Source organism: Perognathus longimembris, chromosome 24 (genome assembly GCF_023159225.1).
Source record: "Perognathus longimembris pacificus isolate PPM17 chromosome 24, ASM2315922v1, whole genome shotgun sequence".
Classification (NCBI taxonomy): domain Eukaryota; kingdom Metazoa; phylum Chordata; class Mammalia; order Rodentia; family Heteromyidae; genus Perognathus; species Perognathus longimembris.
In genome coordinates, this window is record NC_063184.1 from 14,926,705 (window position 1) to 14,947,988 (window position 21,284).

Genomic DNA, 21,284 nt, shown 5'->3' on the forward strand with positions numbered 1-21,284 from the left:
AAGACACTTTAAAGGAATTAATGGTAGAAAAATGACATCATACAGAGCCATCCTATTTAAGGTTAAAATGCTTTGTTTAAAATTCTTTACCAAGAAAAAATGTATTACTGCTGAAGCCGTGAGAACTGAGAATTGTTATGAACGGGTTACAAGCATATTTTCTCATCTTCTATGTTTTCATGCTAATGGTGAGGCCACGGAAAGCTTTGTGGCTGAGTAAATCAGTACAGGAAGCAGCAATGTGAGGCAAGGCTTGCCTCCAAATCCCACTGCCTTCCCTCAAACTTGCTCCAATCAATTTACTTTATCCCTTCCTGATTGTATTCATATGGAAAGGTTGTTTACTGGAACCAAAAGTTTCATAAGCAAACTAGAAGCTAGGCAGTATAAATTAGCATTTAGCTAATTACATTTTCTGTTGAGTAAATTTCTTTATTATTGATTGTAGATTTTTTTTAATTTAATGTTACAGTCAAGGTGATGTATAGAGGGGTTACAGTTACATTTGTAAGGCAGTGAGTACATTTCTTCTCAAACTTGTTACCTCTGCCCTCATTTTTCTCCTACTTTCCCTCCTCCCCTACTCCCCCCCCCCCAGGTTGTACAGTTAGTTTACAACATATTGTCTTGTAAGTATCGTTGTTGCATTAGTTCACCCTTTATCCTTTCTCTTACCATTTTGTTGTTCCCCTTCCCTTCTCCAATTCAGATAAATGTATATACAATACCCAGGGTACCAAAATCAAAAACAGGGACAATAGGGGCTACATTTTATTTTTAAAAATCCCCTAAGTATTCCTCCCAGAATTTATGTCCTGGGATTCAACTCCAAGTATAAGTTCAGTACTCATAGCTTTCATATTCTAAAAAGTTCCTACATATTTTCTTAGCTTGCATCATTCCCACTTCAAGCTAATTAAAAGTTATACTGGCCCTAATAAAACTACATATTCTTTAATGGATTTTTGTCTTTGATAAAATGTGTTTCCTTCTTAAAATTTGTAAGGAGGACATAATGTGATTGAATTAAAATGGACTATTCTGTATACCACTTCTAATATTGTCTGCCTAAATTAATTATTCGTTATTTTAATATTTCCCACTTCCCATCAATGAAAATGGGGAAAAGGTGATGTAACTTCTACCATTTTTCCCCATGAAAAAATATCCACTTTTAGTCAATGACTTGCTCTCTACCACTTAGGCTAATTTTTTTAGAGACAAAACTAAGTGTTATTCTATATTCAGAATCATTTAGAGATTTATTGTTTGAGTTGTAAATAGCACACGATGTTTTAGGTGACACATGTTTATTTCCGCTGAAAGGACATGTCCTATTTTTGAAGAAGGGAAAGAAATTTGTAAGACATCAAATGTTTCTTGCGAAACAATTTCATGAAATAGATGTAAATGAATCAGAAACATGTGAATTGAATTTCAATGAAAATTAATGGGTTGAAATATGAAAGGGAGACAGTGCTGTGGGGAAGGAGTGTGGTAAGGCCGGAAGTGACATTTGCTTTGTTTTCATCAGTCTTGGGTTGTTGAAAAATGGCTTGCTACTCAGAATTCAACTCTGTCCAGATTCTCTGTAGCCTAGTGATGGAAATGCAGAGTGGGACAACAACATGGAAATTTATCTTACAGCTTGATCTGGCTTCAATTACAATGTGTGCATTAAACATTGCCACTGTGCAACCCGTTAAAAAAGTCACTTTCCATCTGAAGCTCGTGGTTTTTCCATGCCATTCTTTCAAGGGTAAACAACACATTGTATGTGCTCCTAAAATATATAAGTTTCACTTTTATATCTTCTTCCTAACTGAGGATGACCAGACATAAATGAAAACATGTGAGGGCTGCTGTATATATACACACATGCTTGGACTGCGCAAGGGGGAAAACAATGTTGGAGGAATGGAAAGAAAAGGCATGGAGAAGAAAAGAAGGAGAGGAAAGAAATAAATATTGTATGCAGAGTTAGGCCATCTGATGCCATTTCAAAAGCAAACACCCAAACCACATTAATTATCTGAAAATCACAAAGACTTTAACTCATTTACATACTTGTATCATTCAAGATTAATTATGCAGAGTACATAAAATATCTGCAAGTAGCCAAGTGCCCATAGCTTATATCTGTATTTCTAGTTACTCAGGAAGCTGAGATCTGAGGCTCACAGTTCCAAGCCAGCATAGGCAGGACAATCCATGAGACTTTTATCTCCAATTAAGTACCAAAAAGAGCTAGAAATGGATCTGTGTTTCAAGTAGTAGAGTACTAGTTTACTAGCTTTGAGATAAAAAACAACAACAACAACAGAAAAACCTCAGGGACAGCACCCAGGCATTGAGTTTAAGCCCCAGGATTGGTATAACAAATCTGTAAACAAATATGGATCTTATAAAAATGTATATATTTGGCTGGGAATATGTCCTGGTGGCAAGAGTGCTTGGCTCATATACATGAAGCCCTCGATTCCTCAGCACCACATACATAAGAAAGGTCAGAAGAGGCACTGTGGCTCAAGTGGCAGAGTGCTAGCCTTGAGCAAAAAGAAGCCAGGGACAGTGCTCAGGCCCTGAGTTCAAGTCCCAGGACGGGCCAAAAAAAAATGTATATACTATGCTGCTATCAATTTAAAAATAATCATGTTACTGTAAAAAATGTCAGAACAAAAAATAAGTAATGAAAGGTTTGTAAATAAGTCTCCCTGCTCCAAAATATTAGTATTTTAGATATGTGGTAAGAGAGCTCAGTCTCTCAAAGCAAGAGCATTTTAAATGTTCCAGAAACTGCCATCCAAACTGGGGTATGTATTCTTTATATGTATATTTTGAGATAATATCTGTTAAATTGCTTATGTAGCTTTCAGAAAATAGCATTCGGTAGAGGAGCATGTGAAGAGCATTATCTGTATTAGTTGAAGGTGTAGTTGCTGCTGGGCTGTTGTGGTACAATGGCTGGGATAAGTAGAATCCAGTGTCTCTGGGGTTATTCGGAGCTCAACAGAAGCAGGCAGAGGAGGTCGGCTGCCGCTCGTTGGGTTTATTTGTGCCAAATATTTCATTCCTTACTACTCTGGAAAAGTTTCTCCTCCTTGCTTTTATGCAGGCCAGAAGTTCTAGAATTGCTCTTAGAATACTTATTTCATAATTGGACAGGGGATAAGATTTTGGGAGGGAGCTCTGTAAGTAGTTGTACAGGGGGCTTCACTTCAACATGTCAATTCATGGTCAATGTCAAGGAGATAAGTTTTAACTTCTGACATAGCTCTTGTTCACGGAAACTGGAGTGTCTAGGATCTGTTTTATGAATACTTTGAATAGTGACAATACAACAGTTGCAACTGTTGCTGAGCTCTCTAAGTCACTCTGTGTGTGTGCTCATGAGAGAGAGAGAGAGAGAGAGAGAGAGAGAGAGAGAGAGAGGGAGAGGGAGAGGGAGAGAGAGAAAGAGAGTCAGTCTCCTGGGGCAAGAACTGTCTCTGAGTGTTTATGCTCAAGGCTAGTGCTCTATCACTTGAGCTAAAGCTCCACTTCTGGATTTTGGTAGTTAATTGGAGATAAGAGTCCCACAGATTTTCCTCCCTGGGTTGGCTTTCAACCACTCTCTCCAGAACTCAGGCTCCTACATAGCTAGATTTATAAGTGTGATCCACCAACACCTGGATTCAAAGTCACCCTTCAGGTTTTGCTAATTATCAGCAACAACATTCATACACAGTGTTGACTGCACCTTTATCACCAGCAACAATCACTGTCTCTAAAGTCCTCAGCAAAGTGCCACTGTGAAACATGTAAACTCAGAGTGTTGGTGTAATAGTGCAGCTTCTTTTGGAAGGGCACCTGTTTCTTCATGTCTATCACGGTTTGCTGGAGTATGATCTCTCTCTGAAGTGTAACAGGACCTCATCCTTTGCTTTTATGTCTTGTCCCACTCCACCACAGGCCTATCCTTGTAGCAGTGACAAGGAATGTGAAGTGGGAAGATACTGCCATAGTCCCCACCAAGGATCATCAGCCTGCATGGTGTGCCGGAGGAAAAAGAAGCGCTGCCACAGAGACGGCATGTGCTGCCCTGGGAACCGCTGTAATAACGGTGAGAGACGCTGCTGTGTGGTCACGGGCCTCCTTCCCCATGCAGGAAGCCTGTCCACAAGTTAGTCTAACTTCTCACTCAGTCTCTTGAGATTGGGAAGGAATGGGACCATGTTTTATGTAGCATGGAATCACCTGAATTACCTCTCAAACTTTAGTTTTCCTGGGCTCTGAACACCTTCTGTCTTTTCTATTTTTTTTTTTTTTGGTACTGGGGATCGAACCCAGGACGTTGCACTTGCTAGGCAAGCGCTTTGCCACTGAGCTACATCCCAGCCCTCTGACCACTTTCTGTGTTTTATGCTGTACATTAATCCCAAAATGCTGCAAACACGTAAGATCGTGCCTAAGTGAGGGATACATAAGTGAATGTATGCAAAAGAGCCAAAGACAGGAACCAGCTGTGACTCATTAATGAAGCCCTGAGTCCTTTTCTCAATCCAGTTCCATAGCAGGTTTATATTTAATTTCTTATATTTAAGATGTCCTGTGGCACCCTCATCTGGTGATGGGGTGATTGGTTCTTGATGTAAGCCCCCAGCCTGGCTTCACTAATCTCAGTAAATGCAAGCAGATGACTCAGCATTCATGATGATGTGGAGAATCATAGGCAATTTACAATAGAAACCCTACTTGCAGAGGTGATAATGAAGACATATTATTTAGTCATACAAAGGAATGTAATGAGGCTTGTATTCATGCCAACTGTGAGTATCTTGGACAAGATGTGAAAGGAAGATGAACTTCTCCCACCTTCAAGGAGGTGTGCAGTGTAGACTAAATGGTGCTGTTAGTGAACCAGAACCATGGATCGTAAGAATAGATGTCTGCTCACATGTTTTTAAAACTCAACAGCTAACTTTAATTCTATATACAGTCACTATTCTAAGCACTTCATTTATAGTGACCATAACTCAATGTGGTTAATTCTCTTTATTCCCAATTTTATTTCTTTGCCTAAAAGTCCTTTGATTTTTTTTGAAAGAAATAAGATTCAAATTAAGGAAGGTGAGCTTCAGAACAAAAGTATTTTATACTCTCAGTAAGTAATTCGATGAATAAATAGATGGAGAGAGAGAGAGAGACAGTAGGCTTACAAAGAGACAAACAGATAAATGGTTTGCTATCTTACATCAGAATGTGGTTTACAGAAATGAGCTGGTTTGGTTGCTTATATCCCCATCTCTAGGAATCTGCATTCCAGTCACAGAGAGCATCCTCACCCCTCACATCCCGGCTCTGGATGGTACTCGGCACAGAGATAGAAGCCACGGTCATTTCTCCAACCATGACTTGGGATGGCAGAATCTAGGGAGACCACACACCAAGATAACACACATCAAAGGTAGTACTATTTATGTTTCTAGGTTTCTTTCCTTTTATCTTCTTCTTTTTTCATTAGTAGTAGCAGGGTTGAATCTCTGGAAGCTTCAGCTTCTTCCAAATAGGCCTATGAGAATGAATTCCAACTTTGCATAATGACTCCATCCTTGGATGCTTATGTCACCTGCTGCTCTGGTCCTCCAGCCTAAATGTGATACTGGCTTTTCACCTTTCTCTGCTAATTCTTTTTTTTTTTTTTTGGCCAGTCCTGGGCCTTGGACTCAGGGCCTGAGCACTGTCCCTGGCTTCTTCCAGCTCAAGGCTAGCACTCTGCCACTTGAGCCACAGCGCCGCTTCTGGCCGTTTTCTGTGTATGTGGTGCTGGGGAATCGAACCTAGGGCCTCGTGTATCCGAGGCAGGCACTCTTGCCACTAGGCTATATCCCCAGCCCCTCTCTGCTAATTCTTAGTTCAACCTTTACCCATTTCTTTTCTGTTTTCCTGGCTGGACTCTGATATCTGATCTTAAATGTCCCCAAGAATTTCTACTTTCTCTTTGAATCCAAAGTTTATTTAGATCTTCCCCAAAGGGAACACATTAATTTGTTTTAAGTCAAACTTCATTCATTCAATAGAGAAAAGGACAACAAGTAGGGAACTAGCACGAGAACATAAAGATAAGACGTAGCATAGTCTTGCTATTTATTCAATTTTGATGCAGAAGAGAGAAAGCCAGGGTGAATGCATTCATAATATTCAATGTACATATGTGAAAAGAGAACAAGGAAAATTGAAAGTATAGTGGAGATGAGACAGATGATGAAAGGGGTGACATTGACAAGAATGCATTATACAAAAATTCATAAACTGACATGGTGACCCAGGTGTACAATTCCTTAAAGAAAGCAAAAACTAGAAATTTTAAAAAGACACTTGACAGTCAGATGGTACCACATGGAAACTTACCACGATGGACTTTTCCTGACTAAGAGGAGAGTCAATTGGTACAAATCCTATGCTTTGTATTATACATGGTAAAAGCCCATAAGATAGTGTGAGTGAAAGTGTTGGCCATACTTCTGGTCACAAATGGTAACAATTTCTAGTGTCTTTGGTCATGTTCTCCACAGGGCATGAAGGAGACCCCTGCCTGCGATCATCAGACTGCATTGAAGGGTTTTGCTGTGCTCGTCATTTCTGGACCAAAATCTGCAAGCCAGTGCTGCACCAAGGGGAAGTCTGCACCAAACAGCGCAAAAAGGGCTCTCACGGGCTGGAAATCTTCCAGCGGTGTGACTGTGCGAAGGGTCTGACTTGCAAAGTATGGAAAGATGCCACTTACTCTTCCAAAGCCAGACTCCACGTGTGTCAGAAAATCTGATCACCACTGGGGGAAAAATCCTCAGTAACAGACTGTGAATCTGTGTATTTAATGCATTACGGCATGGTGGAAAACAAGGTTGGGAATGCAGAGGAATGGCTCTGGGGAGGAATAGGATGAGAATAGAGATCACAGAAAGATAAAGGAAAGGATAACTCAAAGGAATAGAATGGGAGTCTTTCCATTATGCAATTTCTTTCTGTAAATAATGTACACATTTGTGAAAATGCTATTATTGAAAAAAGCACACAGTGGAAATTACTGACAAATACCATGTGCCTTTCCAGGAGCTTAGGGTGTGCCAGAAAAGCAAGTTTCTTTAGATTGCTGATTACCTATACAAATAATCTAAACGCTATATTCCCATTCAGAGTTATAGTTTCACAAAATAACTCCACTGTTCCTTGATATCAAATAAGCTAAAACATGATGAGCTGATAAAGAGGAAGTGAAAAATACAACATAGTTAATTTGCATAGTGAATGTGAAACTCTTCTCTGACCGCTCAATTAAAGGCCTTGAAGAGACAAAACTGAAAAAAGTCAGTCAGTATTTTCCAAATAATGTTAAAATCATGGCAGAAGTTTTTCAAGTCATTTAAAGGAAATCAAACTTGCTTTTCCATGAATTGCTTGGTTCCATTTTTAATATTCTTTATAAAACGTCACCTGTAATTCATAAGGAACCCTTTGAAGACAAAAACAGATCCTTAATTCTGAAGGCATAACATTGTATTTATGCTGATTGGATGTGATTCCTACTGTGAATACATATGTTTTCCTTTCTAAACCTTACACATTAATTGTGACTAGTGCAATCTATGCACAGTGCAGAATTTTCAGAGATTGCAAAAAATATTAAAGATGTCCAAAGTGTGTGGGAAGGAAAGCTATTTTTAAACAGCTTTGATGTACCCTACATCTTATAAAAGTAGACTGGCAAATACATTTAAGTTTTACATGCTCTCCAGCAGAGTAGGATGAAACAAATTACAGATACTCGGGCAATAGATAGATGCACCATGAAGAAGCACAGCAGGGAAATGAGGGAAGTTGTCGATTGCTCAGGCTTTGGCAACTCTCAGATCCTTTGTCTGAAGCACAAGCTGACTTCTTAGCTTTGAAAACAGAAGCAACACAACCTAAAATGGAAGTTCTCCATTGGGGTTTGCTATTGGAGGATTTACTGTCCAGAAGAGCTCCGTGTGAGGGCACTTATCCCTCCCAATCTCATATTTTCAAGGTTGTAAAATAACCTAGGAGGTTTTGCAAATTGGACTCGCAAGGTGGGTAACATAAGATGTCTCACTGTCTCTTTAAGCATTTATATTTTTTTCATCTAAAATAAAATTTATTTTTTCTTTAAAAATACTATGCACATAATTAAGAGATTTAGCATAGTTCACAGAAAGACACAGAAGGTCTGTCAAAATCAACCAAATGACCAAAGTAAAGGCAAAGCCATTTTGCACCTGTCTCACTAATGTTTAACATATTGACTCTTAACATGTTTCAAATTATTAAGTACAAATTATTAGAGATATTCTATCACATAAAGAAGCTTGTGAAAACATAGCAAAGGGAAAGAAATCTAGAAATTTCAGTAGAGTTTCCTATCCTGTAAATAAATTTGAATATTTTAATGTAACTTAATGAATTTGCCAGAAGTCTTGCAGCAAGACGAGTCATTTCTTGTTAAATTCAGTTATGAATAAAATACTTAGTTATAGATGTTCTTTATAAAGAAGAAAATCTTCCTTAAGCATTTAAATGATCACTAGTACCATCTGACTTTACTGATCTCTCCCTGCAAGCAGCTATTTTATTGTCAAGGATACAGTTACCATTTTCTGTAGCCATTGAGGTTAAAAAGTAATAATTTGTAAAATCTAAGTATTGCTAATCTATAGATACCATGTTCTAAATTTAAAAAACTCATTTGACTTTAAAAAATTATCTCAGTGCTACTATTCCTAGAACATAATAAAAGTTATCTTGTTGCTGTTCCTTTTTAATTGTTTGAGATCACAGTCCACTCTTCTTCTACTTAAGCCCCATCTGAGGTCTCAAATTCACATTCTCTCAGTTGGACACTGAATCTGGGTTCTACATATCTATTCAAAATTTCAGCTTTTCCACACACACACATTCACCAGGATAATTATGATATTATGTTTTTCATACCTGTATGCAAAAACAAAATTGAAATCTAAGTTTATCCAAGACCAACGATTTGTGCAAGCAAGTGGTGTAAATTTGTTGAGATGAAAACTGAACACTTCAGTGAAATATTTCCTTAGGACAATTACATTTGCAATCTGTTTTCCACATTACTTCCCTTATATCCATCCTTTCAAAAGTTATTATTTGAAGTAATTTATTTACAGGAAATGTTAATGAGATGTATTTTCTTATAGAGTTATTTCTTACAGAAAGCTTTGTAGCAGAATATATTTGCAGCTGTTGACTTTGTAATTTAGGGGAAATGTATAATAAGATAAAATATATTAAATGTCTCTCTTCCAAAAATTGAATTTGATTTTCCATGTGTTTTGCTTATGGGAAAGGCATTTATTGAATCACAGGTTCTCAGAATGCAAGTGGATTTTGTCTGAATTTTGCAGATTGGGTTGGAGTTCTTCAAATGATAGCTCCACAAGTTCCAAGGCATTTTCCTATTGATGAGGCAGCTCATTTCATGGTAGGACAGCTGTAACTGTTAATAGTTATATTTTTATGAAACTGAAGTACTCTGGATTGCAATTTCCAGCAATTTATTCTTCCTTTGCCTTTTTGGAATGTCTTAGAAAAAGACACTTCAAATTTCTTCAATTTGACGTCTGGTAGCATATCCTCACGATCTTCTCTCTTGGTGGAAATTTTCCAGCACAGATGTGCCAGCAGGCTTCTGGGAGTGTTGCAATTCCATATGGCACAAAGCTAAAGATGTCTATCTATAGATGTTAATTGAGCACATTGCCAGGGCCCCGTGACCTCAAATCTACTTTCGGAGAAGTGTGTCTTTCCTCTGCTTTCTAAATTATGAGTATTCGACCAAGTGTACTCATCAGCCATGAGACTAGGGATGGCTGTAAAAGTTCACATTGTGTTAAGATGTGAATGAGCTGGAAATGTAGCAAGTATTCATCCTAGGACATAGGAGGGTGGATGAAATGTAGCCAGAGTAATTAACTGAAGCCAGGACAGTCCCAGAACTAGAGGTAAGAGCTGCAGATGCCTCTAGTCCTGCTGAATAAATTTCACATCAGTTTAATTAGTCATATGGGGAAACTCCTAGTTAACCATTCCTTTCCATTGAAATGTTTGTATCTCTTGTTAGATGTGTTTGTTTAACAGCTTAACAACCAGAAGGGTGATAGTTCTCTTTTCCAGCACACCCAGTGACATACTCTGAGAAGTGACAAACTGTCCTTACTTCCCTCTTAAGCCCAAAGCGAAAGAAACCAAATACCTAATTGTTGCCAGTCTTTCAGGTGGAAAATACAACTGCACTTTCCTTTTCTTTTCTTTTTTCATTTGAATTCAGGCCATTTAAAAAAAGAGATTTTTTTAAAAGGCCGGATGATGGATTACTCTGTTGCAGATGAAACTAATATTAAAGACTGTAGCATAGATCCGTGGACAAGGGCCAATCCTGATACTGAACACAAGAAATAAGTTCTGATAGTGACAAGAAGCTCTATCAGTTCTACCCTATTTTAAAATGTACAACATCAACAGGCAGAACAGAAATATTTTTTCCAGTAGTTGGCACCAAAGAAAGTGGATTGGACTGAGGGGAAGATTGGACTATACAATTAACATTCAAGAAGTGTGTGTGTGTGTGTGTGTGTGTGTGTGTGTGTGTGTGCGCGCGCGCGCGCGCACGCGTGCTGGTACTGAACTTGAACTCAGGACCTGAATGATTTTTCACTGAAGGTTAGTGCTCTACCAATTGAGTCACTGCTCCACTTCTGGTCTTTTGTTGGTTAATAGGAGACAAGAGTCTCATAGATTTCTTGTTAGGATTTCCTCAGAATGTCTCCTAAGTAGCTAGTATTACAAGTGTTAATCATGGTACCCATCTTTCTTCAAGAATCTTACTCAACAACAGTCTCAAACTAGACAATTCATATTATGTAACAAGAATGGGTGAGAGAAGTAAAGAGACAAATATTTTGATTCTATTAACATTAACATAATCCCTGAAGACACATTCCCCAGATTATTATACAGGGTAGATATAGGCTTAAAAACAAACCCTGAGCTGGGCACCAGTGGCTCACACCTATAATCCTAGCTACTCAGGAGGCTGAGATCTGAGGATCATGGTTCAAAGCCAGTTTGGGCAGGAATGTCTGTGTGAGTCTTATCTCCAATTAACCACCAGAAAACCAGAAGTGGAACTGTGGCTCAAAGTGGTAGAGCTCTAGCCTTCAGTGAAAAAGCTCAGGGACAAAGCCCAGGCCCTGAGTTCAAGCCCTATGACTGACAAAAAAAAAAGTAATCTTGGAAATAGTGTTACTTTCCTAAACACGATACAACTCACACATATGTTACCCTTCAAAGAACTCTCTGTCCTTAATTGTCTTTTTTGCTACATGTGAATATTTTACAAAACCTCATTGAGAAACAGTGAGATTGGAAAGTTTAATTAAACAAGTATTTTCCAGAAACTGTAACAGAATCTGAATGAACAAAGAGAGATGTAGAAAAATCTTTATCTTTACTTTTTTTTTATTGGTATTTAACAGAGTATTTATATGAGAAATGGAGACTAGAACATTATCAATGGAGCCATTCCATTCAAATCTGAATTTCCCTATCTTGATTAGTTTTATTAAATGAATCAACAGAGATGATTTTTTCTATGATGTACTTTTAAACACTTCCTTTTTTTTTCTCAAATTTTTATTATCAAACTGACGTACAGAGAGTATCATACGTTGGGCATTGGATACATTTCTTTTACTGTTTGTTGCCTTGTCCCTCATGCCCCCCTCCCTCCCCCCCTTTCCCTCCCCCCCCAGGTGTTCAGTTCACTTACACCAAACAGTTTTGCAAGTATTGCTTTTGTAGTTATTTCTCTTTTTTTACCCTGTGTCTCTCGAATTTGGTATTCCCTTTGAATTTCCTACTTCCAATACCAGTTACTTTTAAAAGTGCTAAACCTAGTTTAGAGTGACTGGAACTCATAACATGTTAATGAATTTAAACTTCCTTGGGAAAAAATGTCCCATCAAGAAGTTAGATTTGGCAGCATATTTGAACACATAGAAGGGTGGGAGAAGCACCCACCAGTTATTCAGTCTTCTTTTATAGACTAAGTGGTGCTTTGGGCATTGTCCTTCACGTGTCAATCTGGTCAAGGTTAGAGATTTGCCACTGTAAAGCCTCATAGGACTCCTTTCTTATGCACATAGCACATCCAAAGCACAGGAGTTTTATTTGAGAATTGGCTCTGTCCAAGGATGTCACCCCGAAGTCTCTTTGGGGCAGGCCTTTTGAGAGTCATGTTGAGGTTTTATTGCTTTGTGCTTCACCTTTGCAAATGCTCTAATTGGAGGAACATATCAAAGATTCCTGAAATAAAATTGGCATAGATGCTTTGGAAATTATCTTAGCAGAAAGTTCAAATACTTAAGATCCCAGAAGATGCCCTGCTACACTTTAGCTATATTTGTATTCCATTGTTGGGAACTTAGGCTCAAGAGTGGTGGTAGAACATTAAGGGGTGAAGATTGGTAGGATAGCCTTAGGTCATGGGGTGAGCATGACCCTCAAAGGGAGTATTGGTCATTTCTTGTTCATTTCTGTATCAAAATGGGACCATACATCCTGACAAGCTCTCATGCCATCTGCCATTCTCCACGAAGTCTTTATCAAAACATTACCAAATGCAAGCACAATGCTGTTGACGGGCCCAAACTTGCACTACACATTTTCCCTCATCAAAGTTAGAGCCTACTGAATTTCATTGTAGTCATGCATAACTGACTAATCCAACTCCAACTTACCATATTCCTCAAGAGCTGACCATTTGCTCCATGGTTTTGTGGGCCCAGACAACTGAGCAGAGAATCAAACCAATGAAGTCTACACTCTCACTTTGACATTTCAGTTGTTGTTTTAGTGTCATGAATAGAGAGCAGAAAACTAAACAGCTTGATATTAGAAAAGGAAAGTTGAGCAAGAATAAAACTGAAGCAGAATGAAGAAAAAGAAGAGGGAATTGATTTGTGTTGTTTTAGAGTCTGTAGTCAAGGAGATAATCTTAGAAAAGACAGCATTTAAGCATATACCAGAGTCAGTCAAAGGACTGGTAATGAAAAAGTCTAGAGAAACATCAAGTTAGAGGAAGAAAAAATGGAAGCACTGAAAATTGGAAGGAGATGATGGTATGAAGAGCAAAAGACAGAAGACAAGGCTAGAGAGGGGACTGAAACAGACTGTACAGAACCTTATCAACCATGATAAATTTTATATTAAAAAGATACAGAGTTTTGGAGTAGAGAAGCAGCGTACATTGATTTATATTTTCCAAGGATTTCTTAGGCTGCTTTGTGGATGGCATTCGGGCAGAAAATTCTGGAGGTTTGGAATTGTGAGAGAAGGTAGAGGTTCAGAGAAGAGGCTGGGCTTTAGGTGAGAGGCAGAGCCATGGCATTTGGTCTGGATGAAGGATGTTAAGGAAAGCTATCTTGCTGTGTCAAGTGGTTCATGCCTGTAGGCCTAGTTAAACAGGAGGCTGAGATCTAAGGATCATGATTCCAAGACAATCAGGGCAGAAAACTCCCTGAGACTTGTATGCCCAATTAACCACCAGGAAATCTGGAAGGGGAGTTGTAACTCAAGTAGTCCAGCACTGGCCTCCAGTGAAAAATCTGAGGAATAGCACCCAGTCCCTGAGTTCAAACCCCAGTAACAACAGGAAGGAAGGAAGGGAGGGAGGGAGGGAGGGAGGGAGGGAGGGAGGGAGGGGAAAGAAGGAAGGAGGGAGGGAAGAAAACTGAAGGAAAAAATAAAAAAGAAAGAAAATCTCTTTAAGTCTGGCAAGACAATCAAGAGCACAGAAAGCAACTGCTGTCAAGAAAAGTTTGAAAATTCCTCTCTTCCACCTGGGGCCCTTGTCTTTAGGATATAGAAAAGAATTGCTGGGCAATACTTTCAAAAGTGATCCTTTATAGGTCTCTCACCAGTCATTTTGAGATCCTAAGAAAAACTAAATAAGGGAGAGGCTGCATCAACAGAAAGCTTTGTTGAATGCACTGTGGAAGTGGTTGAGGACAAATGCGGGGAAGGCAGGATGATCCAGAGCCAGCAAGAGACTGAGGTTACAGCACAAGCACTGGGTGGTTACGAGTGAGAGTGCGGGAAGGATGCATCTAGTCAAGTGATGGGAATTCTTAAAGGTGTTAATAGGAAGCTTCAATGTGATACATATGTCAAAGGGTGTCAAAGAAAACTTACAGGAAGAAAATAGTTGACTCACAGCAGTAGGTTTAGAAAATTACTTTAACAAAGGGTGTAGCTCAGGCAACACTTCCATTGACATCAGGCCAATGAATTGCATTAAAGGCCAATTTGTCAAAGTAACTCAAGAGTTCTCTTTGAGTATTAAGTAATCGTAGTAGAGTGCAGGGCCTGGGAATTCTAAAGGAATAACAATATGCAAGTAATTGAAGTACTTTCAGGAGAAATCCACTTGCCATTATGCCTCTCACACATACGTCATGAATACCACAGCACGCAACCTTTTAAAATTTCCGGGAGGGTCAGTGTTTCTTATAGATGCCATGGACTTGTTTTATTTGTTCCACACCTTCCCACTTCACTGCACCTGCTACACCAGTCATCATTCTGTGTTTAATGGCCAGTCAGCCTCCAGGGCCCTGTAACAGATGGAGAACATCAGATCAGCTAGCACATGTAAGATATTCTAAGATCTATTTAAGCTTTTCAGACAGAACTGGAAATTAAGATCATTTTGTCTTCCCTTGCATTTTTGACCCACCGTCTATCATTTCTTCCAGCTGTGCTCTCGTCTGTTCCTGCAGCCGTTGATTCTATGCCCAATTGTATGCCATTGTTAAAGTAACAGTAAGACAGAATAATATTCAAGCTGTTAAGCACACCCTGATGCCTTAAAACTCTCCAACTTGCAAATATGGTGACATATTTGCTGCAGAGCAAAACACAGAGATTCTAATTTTACATGTTTCAAGGGATTCTTAATTCTCTATGAGAAAATACTCCAATATAATGTCACTATGGCATTCATTTTGAGAGAGCCAAATACTATTGAAATACTTCGTGACTCATGCACACATTTGAAAATAGAAAAATGGAACTGTTAAACCGTTTAAAAAGAGGGAAGAAAGAATAATAGGTGAATTTCATTAGAGTATATGGCTGCATTGAAATATCACAATGCAATTCTTTTGTTTGCATAATTTATACATGGGATGTAAAAAGGAAGTGTTTCTTTTCTTAAAGGAAAGCAACAACATAAAGAATCAATTTCAGAAAAACAAAACTACATATTCACTTTCCTTTTCCAACAATATGCAACTTTAAACAGAAACTGACAGTTTATATGTTAATCAGTTTAAACTGGTTTCTATAAAAGTGGTTCAAGTTGAAAAGATCTTTAGTGCTTACTAGATCAATATAATTCTTAAAGGTTATAATCGCTGACATTACTTAAAAATAAAGTGAATGTCATATATGGAAAAACAATGATGATACCTGATTGTATTGAATAGTGCATCTTTCACATGTAGATTGATTGATAAACTGCTTCAGGAGTCTGAGTTTTTAGTGCATCTTGAGCTTCTTGCTGGGTTGGACCATAGGAAGACAGTTAAGAAAGTTCTAACCATGAGGGACAGAGAACATGTCCTCTTGGCTCTTGCCCTAATCTAACTGATACCGTTTGCCGGTGGCTCTTTCTAGCACTTAGATGGATTTTTCTCTGGGTTTCAGGGATGGCTCCTCTAGCCCAGTGATGATACCTATGACCTAGACCTGTTTCTTTGGCAGTTTTTGTTGTCTCTCCCTAACCCTGCTCACACCATTACATTAAAAAAGTAGTCTTTCCATCACTGGTTCTTCATCCATGCCATTTGTGCCTTTTAGTTATTTTCTACCCTAATCTGACCTGATCTGACCTGCCATTCTTTCTCTCTGCTCTTTTCTACAATCTATGAAAGTCAATATGGTAACATTATAAGAATGATAAATGAACAAAACCAGGGCTTCATTTGGCTTCCAAACATGTTTAGTTTTGTCTACAAGTGCTGGCTTATATGTTGATGCTAGAACAATTGGCATTATTTGCCAACATTTAGAAAATCGAAAAATGATTCCACAAAATATTGACTTTATATTCTCTTGCAAAGCAAAGCAAAGCAAAAAAAAATCTGAGCTACAGGAAAATTCTGAGCCTGGCCTGATGTCTAATAAATATGAGAGTTATCTCACTCTTTTTACTTCTCATCACTCCTTGCTATTTTGAATATTCATTTTCCTTTATAAAATGATGAATGATGTGGACCTGTTATTAATTTTGAACATTAGAGGAAAATTACCACACCATTCCTCATTTACGAATACCTCCAAGTCTCTCATACCTCTGTGAAGATGGGTCTTTCTCAAAATCCAGTTTCTTGACGAGGCTTCCTATCCCTTCCTTTCTCCATTCCAGCCAAGATTATGGTATTTCTGTTCCTTGAACTTACCCACTTGGTTTAATCACATCCATTCCTTTTCTAGTCTTTCAGCCTGATTATCAGTTCCACATATATGTCCTCACTAGAATTACATGGCCTGCTCTCCTCATTACATAGAGGATCACTCAGTGTTACCTTAAAAAACAAAAAACAAACAAACAAAAAAAAACCTTCCTCTAGAGCCTGAAGGCCTCCATTCTGAGGGGAAAATCTATTGCCTTGTCTCACTTTTCTTTTTTCTAGTTTCAATCTTTCTTTACTTTAAGCTCCAGCACAGCTACTTCCCAGCCTCATTCACTAGTAAATCCAGACCTTGTAATAGCAAGTGAATGAATCCTGAATAACCGCTATATGGTTCAGATTGTGAATGCTGCTTCATCGCAAGGATTAAGAGGTATAAGAGTTATTCCACAGTATGAAAACCAGATGGTATTATTTCAATTAGAGTAATAAGTGTTTGTCATCAAGAAAAGCTCACTAACATAGTTGGAATATACCATCGTGATCATTAACAAATAGACAAAGAATTGCAAAGCCATTACTTTAGCCTTAAATTTTTTTGCTGTAGAAAAATCTGTTTCCATTACCATGTACTTGTAAACATTTTCCAAAATTTCTTTCACAATCTTTCAGTTCTTTCAATGATGAGGCAAAATGTAGCTATGACTTAAAAAGTATATAAACATAGAGATTTGATCCTTCATTTCTGTGTGTGTGTGTGTGTGTGTGTGTGTGTGTGTGTGTGTGTGTGTGTGTGTTTTCTATGTGTAGAAGCTGTGTTTTCCTCAGAAATAAATAAATAAAAGAGAAATCCTCCCTTTGGAACCATTACCCTCAAAAGATTCCTACGAGAAAAGTGAAATTTAATTTGGGAAGGATGAATGGAACAATCTGGTCCCCTAAGTAGTGCAATATACTTAGCTCCACTCCAATCATTTTAATAACTCACACCCACTCCTGATCCATTTCACTCGTCTGTGTTTTTAGCACTTCCATGTACATCTCTAGAGACCTAAGCATTCTTTCCATGTTTCTGACACTTGTGTTTAGACAGATTGGAGCTGCTCTTCTCTCCTCCATTAGATTTTAAATTTACGGTACACCAAGAACTTTATAACTCTCCATTCCACTTAGTAGCCCCACAGTTGAGCATTTGCCTCCCTGCCCCCAACCTTTCCTTAGACCCTTCTGACCCCAGTGAGGCTTTCCTTCTCCAAATCCATATAGAAGTTTTTACTGTGTCACACACTCTGCAGATTTGCTGTAAGAACAATTACTGAACACTTGTTCTATGACACACACCCTCTCTAGAAATGTCCTTGCTTCTCACAGTAACTCTATGCATGAGGCACCAGAGGACACATTTAAATGCTTGTGCAAACTATATGTTTAATAATGTTAGTTCCTGCCTAACTTTCTGAATTTGAATTTTTTAATTCAAAAATTGTACTATTATCTTTAAGTAGTTATACAGAGATTTCAATTTAGCACATCAGTTTATTAATAAAATACCTCTTTTTAAAAGTAATTATTTATTGTCAAAGTGATGTACAAAGGGATTACAGTTTCATATGTAAGGCAGTGGGTACATTTCTTGTATAATTTGTTACCTCCTCCCTCATTTTCTCCCTCTCCCCTGCCCCTTTTCCTCTCCCCACCATGAGTTGTTCAGTTGGTTTACACCAAATAGTTTTGTAAGTATTGCTTTCGGAGTCGTTTGTCTTTTTAGTCTTTGTCTCTCGATTTGATATTCCCTTTCCCTTCCCTAATTCTAATACCAGTATATACAGTATCCAACCCTTTCATTACTTTCCCTCATCTTTCCCAATCCCATTCCTCCTCTCAAGTTACCCTCATTCCATTTTTACATATGTAATACTGTGACTGTGTTTGCCAGCCCTTCCATTTTCCTATTTTCTGCCCTCCCCCAGCCACTGACAAAACATGTTTTGGCTTCCTGGTATACTTTAGCCAATTTATTTGTGTGTATGCATATGACCCTATGTACGTTTTCATGTATGATTGTAATTTAGATCCAACTTCCACATATGAGAGAAAACCAGAGCCATTTGTTTCTCTGAGACTGAGTAACTTCTCTTAATATATTTTTCCAAGTCTCTCCATTTCCCTGCAAATGATAAATTATTCTTTCTGATGAATAAAATTCACATATATACATATATACACACCTACGTATCTAGCTAGCTCTCACATGTAATCAATCTATCATCTACCTATCAATCTATCTATCTATCTATCTATCTATCTATCTATCTATCTATCTATCTATCTATCTCACATTTATTTTGTGGATCCATTCATTTATTGTAGAGCACCTGGGCTATGCCCAGAACTTGGCTATCGTGAATGGTGCAGTGAAAAAATGGATGTGCAAGTGTCTTTACTGTGCCTTGGCTTCTAATCTTTTGGATTACAAGAATTAAAGTAATGTATCATTTCTCTACTTAAGGCATTCCCACTTTGTCATGGTGAGAAAGCCACTTGCCTTCCTTTACGAATTGTTTATTTTCTCCCAGCTAGTGATATTTGGTATCATAAATAGAGGGACAGACAGAAAGACAGATTTAATTATGTTAAACTCATGCCAGGTGATTGCAGATCTCAGTCAGTTACACAATCATTGCTGAGGGGCAACCAATATGGTACTGGGTGCTTACTGGGTTGCTGAGCTATGATGGAGAGTAGGTGTTTAACTTGCAATGGTGTATTGGTCCTAACCCCATCATTAGTTCAGTAGCCTCAGTGTATGCACTGTGTATTTTCAATCATAATATATACCCTAAATTAGTTGAGTCTCAGCCAAATATCATACTGTAGTCAAATAGCCACTGTAATGCCCAGATCTCTACTCTAGGAGATACTCAATAAATACATCTTAGTGAATTTAGAAGCTGTCAAACCTTAGGGGTATCCCAGAAATGAATTTATGCTATGCCATTGGCATGACTACTTTGGGACTCTAATAAAGGAAAGGTGAGCCAGCCAAACCTTCCATAGGCCAGCATGATCAGACACAAAAATTCCTTTCTGCTGCAGAAGAAACTGTAGAAGAATGAGAAATGTGTCATCTTAATTCATGCCAGGGTAGAGAATACAAGAAGGTGACACCATTTATTATCATCTCTCTTGCTGCCTAATTTTACCTGGTGCTTTAATCTTTGAAAGCTGTGTTTTAGAACAATGTAGGTGAATCAAGTAACTCAGTGTGACTTTGTTTTTATGAATGAATTCTCAGAGACACTCAAATCTTGTAATTGGAACTGTTTTCCCGTTTGTTTTTGGCTTTTGGAAAGCTGAGATCCAAGTGTAACACTCCCTCTGGAAAACAGTCTACTTGATGAGAGTGTTAACTACTACCCATTCTAATTCCATACTTTATTTCCTCTTCTCTTGACTTTTATTGTATGTTTAGTTCATTGGGCTATATTGTGTGCATATTTGCAGATCCCCTTAAATGCTTTGGGGAGTAAGATAGAACTTAGTATTTAAATAAACAATAACCAACAACAATAATAACAAAAAGATTTGAATCACCATAAAATCCTGAGATTGAGACAATATTTCTTAAATTAATTTAATCTGGAATTTCTTTTGTGTTTTTTCTCTCCCCCCCCCCACATTTTTGGTTTTTTATTTCTTATATCATTTATTTTTATAACTTTAAGTATACAAAATGTTATACAGCATGTCAGTTTATGAATGCAATGGTCAAGATGCATTGTATTTTGGATTTTCTAAGTGCATGGTCATGAAATTATTAGAACATCTGTGACTTTCAGCACCTAAAAACCTATACAATGCTATAATTCTAAAGTGAGCTGTTTCTGTCAAACTCTTACAGAGAAGTGGTACAGTAATTTTTTTCTTTTATTTCTCTCAACTATGAGTTGTAGACTTTAAAAAGACTCATTTAGTCTTTGCTATACATATTATCTTGGTAGAAATACAAGTTATTTTATCAAACTTTTATTGTTAATTCAATAACTATTTTGATAATTCTCCTACTCCAATGAGCCACAACACCATTTTTCTGAGGTTAGTTTATAATGGCTATTATTAAATTTATGAGAATGAATGAATGAAAGAGAGGGAAACACAAGTAACCAGTACCTATATCTAGTTCCTCTCTGGCAGCAAAATAACTTACCTTTCACTTTGTGACTGGTAGCTTTCTCTCCCTGTCAGTAGCCCATTGTTAAAGATAAATATTTGAAAATACAAGATTTCTCCCATGTAATCATAAATCGGTATCTGTGGTATTGTCTGACCTGTATTGTGGGAATGGGCCTGACATCACCATCTGAAAATTATGACTTCTCTCAACCCCAAACCAGGATGCAGAGGATGATGAAGACAAATTTCTCTTTTGTATTCAGGCAAATGTCACAACTGTGGCTAATTCTGTTACCCATGTTGAGAGGCAAAATGGACTTGGGGTTTACAATCCTTTAATCAGAGTTATCTCATAGGCGATGTCATGCTTTATGTGTTCACTAAAGCAATTGACCTGAACCCTTCCATCCCCTCCAGCAAATCCAGAGCTGGAGAATACAAATGTCAACACTATAATATTATAAGTCATGGAAACAACCCAGAAAAGAGGATTTTCATCCAAGGGTTCAAATGAAATCCATATTTCTAGGTCCCCAATCACTTTCCCATGTTCTTTCACCCAACACTTCCAGTGTACCTCACACCTTATTGGGAATAGTTTTTAAATTCCACTTG

At 37.9% G+C, this 21,284-nt stretch overlaps 1 protein-coding gene across 1 annotated transcript in view; it reads left to right on the forward strand.

Annotated features, from left to right (window-relative positions):
• Positions 1 to 7,454, forward strand: part of Dkk2 (dickkopf WNT signaling pathway inhibitor 2) — a 95,503-nt gene extending 88,049 nt beyond the window's left edge. Inside the window, exons 5-7 of the mRNA XM_048333371.1 lie at positions 3,952 to 4,102; positions 5,291 to 5,446; positions 6,555 to 7,454. Of these exons, the coding sequence (XP_048189328.1) occupies positions 3,952 to 4,102; positions 5,291 to 5,446; positions 6,555 to 6,805 (558 nt within the window). The 3' untranslated portion in view covers positions 6,806 to 7,454. The remainder of the gene's footprint in view (positions 1 to 3,951; positions 4,103 to 5,290; positions 5,447 to 6,554) is intronic.
• Positions 7,455 to 21,284: the final 13,830 nt, after the last annotated feature.